This window comes from Zingiber officinale, chromosome 10B (genome assembly GCF_018446385.1).
Source record: "Zingiber officinale cultivar Zhangliang chromosome 10B, Zo_v1.1, whole genome shotgun sequence".
NCBI classification, from domain to species: Eukaryota; Viridiplantae; Streptophyta; class Magnoliopsida; order Zingiberales; family Zingiberaceae; genus Zingiber; species Zingiber officinale.
This window is the reverse complement of record NC_056005.1, coordinates 27994140-28000764: the sequence shown is the minus strand read 5'-3', so window position 1 is coordinate 28000764 and position 6625 is coordinate 27994140. Positions and strand designations below refer to the sequence as shown.

Sequence of the window (6625 nt, the reverse complement as noted above, 5' to 3'; positions counted from 1 at the left end):
AGCTCGATCACTTTGATGAAGATGATCTTGCAGTGGAATACTTGAAGCAAACAACTCTTCAATTCTAACACAAGGATTTATTTGGTATTCACTTCCTTGAGGTGACTAATTCAAGCATCCACATAGTGCACACATCTACACTATGAAAATACTCTTTCTCGGAAACAATCTGGAGGTGGAGAAGCTTCATACAAGCTCACAACACAAAATAAATTGTGAAGAACAAGAACAAATACAATGAAATCTTACACAAGATTACAATAATAAAATCTTAGCTAGCTCTCTTCTTATTGTTCAAATTTGCCTCTTGATAGAAGGAAATGCAACAACACTTAGCTCCAAAAACTTCCAAGAACTGGCGTTGAGTATTGTGTGGAGAACGATCACCAAAAACCCTTTTCTAAGGTTGCCTTGGGTGCCTTAATCACTTAAGAGTCTCTTAAGTGATTACCATGTCAGCAACCTACTTAGAACGGCTATATCTTTGAACTTAAGTGATTACTCCAATCGCTTAAGAGAGGCAGAATTGATTAGCATGGTCAATTCGGCTCCCTTCTACTCGATAGTGAGAAGAGACGTAAGTGATTAAGTTGCCTTGCTTAATCGCTTATCACAACTTCTGTTTTCTTACAGAAAAGGCCTTAAGAGATTACTATAATTGCTTAAGCCACGCTGAATCAATTTGTCAAATTGATTCAGCACCATGTTATGCTTTCATGAAACACCATCTTAATCGATTAAGATTATCCCTTAATCAATTACTATACGTTGAATCACTTACCCTGAGCGATTCAACACCCTTCTGTTCATTCATGATTTTTGAGGCTTAAGCAACTAAACTAGAGCTTAATCATTTAAGCTTTGCTAAATCGATTATCCCAATCAATCTAGCAACCCTAGCTCCTAAACTCGAGTCCTAAGGTTCCTTGCCTAACATTCGGTTAACGGCGACGTGTTGGAACTCCTCATTATCTAACATCCGGTCACCCTTGACCTGCTGGAACTTCTCCACCAAGTGTACGATCAATCCTTTGGCCCATTTGGACTTTTAAACACTAGGTATCTAGTCGACCTTTGACCTTCTTAGAATTTCCAATGCCTAGCTTCATCACCAGGACTTTTTACTACCTACCTTCGCTCACTAGGATTTTCCAACCAGGTTTCACTCACCAGGGTTTCCTCACTACCTACCTCCACTCACTAGGACTTTCCAACTGTTTGGCTTCACTCACTAAGACTTTCCATCTGCTTGGCTTCACTTACTAGGGCTTTCTATTGTTCGGCTTCACTCACCGAGACTTTCCATCTACTTGGCTTCAGTCACCAGGACTTTCCATCTGTCTGACTTCACTCACTGAGACTTTCCTCACTGTCAAACATCACTCACTGGAACTTTCTACTGTCCGGCTTCACTCACCGGGGCTTTCCATTTGCCTAGCTTTACTCATCATGGCTTTTCACAGTAAGTGTCTGGTCAACATTGTCCACTTGGTTTTCCTTCTTCTACCAACCATCTCATTGGTCTTACCTTTTCCTAACCTCCAGTTAGGACTTTCCCAGTCAAGTATCTGGTCAACCTTGACCTACTTGACTACTCTTTCACTTCAAACTAGTCAACTTTTGACCAGAGGAGACTTGCAGCAACATTCTCCATAATGGGCAATTGCACTTGCAATCTCTATATATTGTCAAACATCAAAACTCAAACTTAAGTTAAACTAGTCAACTTTGGCCCAAGGACAATTGCACCGACAGACAGTTCACTAGGACTAGGTCTTGGACATAATTGCCTTGGGAAGCAGTGAACCAAATACAATCGACGAGTTATGCTTGTGATATGAATCCTGCGTCAAGTTCCCATGGTCAATTCCCCAAAGTTCACACCCATCTTAGGACTAGGTCTTGGAAAAGACTTCTTCACTTTCATTCATTTGTATTTGTATTGCTGTCAAAACATATTGTAAAAGACTTCTTTGCTTTCATAAGGTGTCTGAGAATAATAGTGATGACAATTCGTTAGGACTAAATCTTGCATGTAATCACCTTGGGAGGCAAATCTTGGATACAATCACCTTGAGAGGCAGTGAACCAAATAAAATCGCCGAGTTATGCTTGTGATATGAATAAATCCTACGTTAGGTTTCTGTTGTCAATACCCCAAAGCTCACACCCATCCTAACATAAGCCAGATAGTGTAATTGAGCAAAACAAGGAAGTAACCACAGTGACTCATATTGATTGAGTTAGTGGGGATGAGCTAAGGGAAATTTAATATACCAACAGATTAAGGGAATGAAGCCAATCAAACACATCAAATTCATCCCACGTATCATTAGTTGTTCAAAATAGGCACAATAAAATAATAAATAGAGAAATTTTAAATTTTAGCCGCCATCTTTCACCTGAAACAATGATATCATACAAAAATACAACATATCGTCTTCAACTTGTTAAGTAGCATTTGGAATTTGAACTTTTTTTAACATAAACAACCCACTGCTTATAATTAATAGTCAATTAACAGCTATAAGCAGCCTATTGCTTGTATGGCAAACTCTAATGACTTGTAAATATTCTCCCAACACATTTTTTTTTAAAAAAAATAAAGTATTGCCTGTTGAACCGACTAATCTTGGAAGTGGTGATCGACCTAACTATACGGAAGTTTTCCGACTACTAGGATAAATCGAAAAATACAAATGGGTCCTAGTTGGCGATACAACAACACATGTGGTTTGAGAATCTCCAATGTGAGAATTGAATCCTTGCTGGTATACCACTCTACCGTTTACCATCGCACCATTACCCCGTGGCTCTCCCAACACATCTCTGATTGAATCAAAGGGGAAAATGAATACTTGAGCACCACAAACAACTCAATCTTTGCTCCAAAATATCTATGCTTTATTTTTAATCAAAGGGTGCACAAATTGGGAGTCTATTGGCAATGGCATTTTAAGTGTCCTTATCACAAACACTAGACGAGCAAACCTGCTGTGGAATTTGGAGGTCCTCCATATGGACTTTGACTAATTCCTACTGCCGAGGTCGATCCATGCTTAGCAACTCCAGTCTTTCTTTTGATACAGAGGAAAGTAAAAAAAGAAAAAGTAGAAGATAACTTTGTGGAGACAAACTAGATCTTTTGATTCCAGATTATCCTTTGATGTTGAAATGTTGGGTCTAGACGCGTTAAAAGTGATGAACAATGGTGTGCAAGTTTGACTTCGTGTTCCATCAACTGGGGATTTTGTTAACCAAACTCTACGTTTTCCGTCAGTAAAGATGGAGCCCTTGTTAATTATACGTTAGACACGATATATTTGTTGACTGCTTGCAGGAATCTCCTGAGACGAGGAAATTGATTGAATAGACAAGAAAACTATTCTTTTTTTTTAAAAGGGGGCTGGGAATTAGACGAGAAACTAATTGTAAGTTCAATTTGCCATCACAATTGATAAGCATGTGGAAAGTTGCAGCACTCGTTGACGCGGACTTTGACGGTTTCCTACGATTGGGAGGCGCATCCTGAATGCTATTTTGATTTACCAGAAAAATATGTTTCCGATCCAGTGAAATTCTAAGAGTTCAACGATGCTCATTGATACAAATTTAAAGTTTTAAGTCTGTTAAGTATTTTTATTAAAAGTGTTTGATGATTTTAAAAGATTAAAATTTTAAATAAAAAATAAATATGAACACACTTAGAAAAATTCTATTAGTGTCATAGTTAATAAACTAGCTAGATGAGCATTTTCATTCATTCCTTGTTATTTTTACACTCTTCCCTAATAAATCTAGCCTCAAACAGCAATCACAGGATAATCAGAAGTTGTAATAATCAGCAATTCCAAAATATAATTATTTATGGACAGGCAAACGCCCAGGTAATTGAGGCAGTGCCCTTGTTCGTTTCCACAGAAAGAAAAAACTAACCAATTAGCTTGGGAGGCTACTGCTTACACACTGCTATATAAACCTCTGGTGAATCTTCCCCGCACCTGCACACTCTTCTCTTCTCTTCTCTTCACTTCAATATATATAATAATATAATAAACAAAATGTTGTCTCTGCCTTCTCCAATTCCTAAGCCAGTATTTTCCGCTACCATTCCTACGAGAAAGCTTAGGCTCGCATCGCTGGCTCCGCGTGCGGCAGCCGCCCAAACCGCCACCATGTATGATCTGCTGTCGGTGGCGGAGACGGCGGGGCCGGAGGAGATCAAGGCGGCGTTCAAGCTGCAGGCGCGGCGGTGGCACCCGGACGCCTGCCGCAAGGCGGGGGAGGAGGGCGCCTTCGCCGAGCGCTTCAAGCGCGCGCGCGAGGCCTACGAGGTTCTCTCCGACCCGGACCTCCGCCGTGAGTACGACCGCATGCTGCTCTTCTCCGACGGCTGGACCACCGCCGGCGGCTCCGGAGGGGTCGTCCTCCGGCGCAACCGCGACCGCCGCACCGGATTCGGGGACTGGGAGAGCCAGCTGGATGGGATGTCTAGGCGGCGGGAGCCGTGGTGGGTGGCCAACGCGGCGGGGCAGAGGAGGGCCGCTGGCGGAGAGGGGGAGAGCTGGGGGAGCAGGGCGAGGGCCCACGCGGCTGCGGAGACTTCAGAATGATGGGCCCCTCTCCGAGGTCAGATGTGTCTAAGAGAGGGTGTTGTGAATTCGTAGCGATATTACTTAAGCAGTGACGTCAGTAATCTATTGATAGATATTAGCACTCTAGCCATTACATCTATTTTGCAAGACTTAGTGATGTGATTTGTTTTGATAAAAATCTTTTAAGTTCTTGCAATTCTATTTCGGCTAAAAATGTGTCTGACTAAAGTTTACTAGAGAATTTGATCAAGAAATTATTCTACATATTAATAATATTGTACAAAATTAAAAGAGATTTCTTAAACCAGATTTTTTTTTATTAATTTAACTATTCAATTCTTAACATTCAACTAATTTTAATGATGGTTAATTTGATCCTATACAAAATTTTCATCGACCACTAAAATAAATCGTAAAATACAAATAAATCTTAACTAACGTCCCAACCTCATTTTATTTTTTTTAAACTTCAAAACCATTTTAATGAGCACATGAGAGACAGATTACATTGAATAGAAGTCTTTGAGTAATTAAATCAAAACCATTTTAATGAGCACATGAGAGCCAGATTACATTGAATAGAAGTCTTTGAGTAATTAAAATTGAAGCGTGAGAGCATAGGTGACTTTCTTAAATCTTAGGACCTCTATCTGCTATACTAGCATTTCATACTTTCATTTTAATCTTTATAAGTTTATCAATGTGAAATAAAAAAGAGCGTTTGGTTAAGATAAAATTTAAATATCAATTCTAATTGAATTAGAAGAATCATAACCACTTCTCTCACACGGTTAAGATAAAGTTTAAATATCAATTCTAGTTGAATTAGAAGAACCATAACGACTTCTATGTTACCTTTGAGCTAACTATTTCGACAATTCTTGTCTTGTTTGTAGGGTGAAGCAATGGGAGGCCCAAGAGGAGGTAGGATCTCTTGGACCATTTTTTATGGTCCAGAGGATATGCCACTTGTATTTACAGTCGGATCATGATTGCGATCCGGTAGTAAATGATTGCGATCCCTTCTTGGGTTCACCGTCCCCACCAGGTTATAATTTTTGTTCAGAGCGGGCGGTCGGAGGTCGTCCGGAGGACACCCTCGTTCGGCGCCCAGTAACCTGCCACTTATCTACCACCGGAGGCCTTTGGAGCGACCTCCGACCACTCACTCCGAACAAAAACTATAACCAGATGGGGACGGTGAACCCAGGAAGGGATCGCAATCATTTGCCACCGGATCGACCGTGATCCGACCGTAAATACGAGTGACACATCCCCTGGATCATAAAAAAATAGTCCAAGAGATCTATGCTCGGCCCAAGAGGCCTCCAATTCAAGTCAACCAACTAGGAGAATCCCAAAAAAAACAATGTAGATTAGTTATAGTTTTTTTTTAAAAAAATAATTTTGATATTTTTAACCTTGGATAACCTAATTATCCAAGCATATAGAAGTTCAAAAAACGAAAAAAAAAAAACTTAAGGCTCTTTTTAAATCACAAGATGTAAAAAAAGTTAAAAATAATTTACAATACAAATATGTAATAATATAGTGATAGATAAGAGCTGATATTGATAGGTGATGAATAGGTGTGATAATTTATTTCTTTTAATATTTACTTCTCCTTCATTGGATCAATAGTCGAGAATCGATAAGTGTTTTTTTATTAATTGTTAAACTCCATTTGACTGGAGATCTATTTTCTTTAAATTTTGATAAATATGTTTTTTTAGGTAAATCGTTCAATTTTGATGACTGTTGTGGGGGGTTGTAGAGACTTTTTAATATGATAATAATATATCATATGAATTTTATTTTTGATATATTTTAATTGTTTAATTAATTAATTTTATCATGTATTAGTATTTCTCCTCGAGAAATGATACGCTGCTCGAATTTGCCTCTCGAATTTCGATCTCGAATGACGTGGCTTCCTGCGTGGAAAGTGACACGTCAAAGACAACTATTATTTTTTTTTCTCTCCCTGCTCGGCTCGAATTTTCTCTCCGCCTCTTGCCTTGCCCTAACGT

The 6625-nt window shown here is 39.3% G+C and overlaps 1 protein-coding gene across 1 annotated transcript; it reads left to right on the top strand.

Moving 5' to 3' along the window:
* Positions 1 to 4175: 4175 nt before the first annotated feature.
* On the top strand, positions 4176 to 4613 carry LOC122029043 (chaperone protein DnaJ-like). Its single transcript, XM_042588003.1, has one exon. It carries the CDS (start codon positions 4176 to 4178, stop codon positions 4611 to 4613), a length of 438 nt encoding a protein of 145 aa, XP_042443937.1.
* Positions 4614 to 6625: the final 2012 nt, after the last annotated feature.

Bases quoted from the DNA above. Each gene is read 5' to 3' on its own strand.
- LOC122029043 (XM_042588003.1), top strand. From the start codon at position 4,176: ATGTATGATCTGCTGTCGGTGGCGGAGACGGCGGGGCCGGAGGAGATC.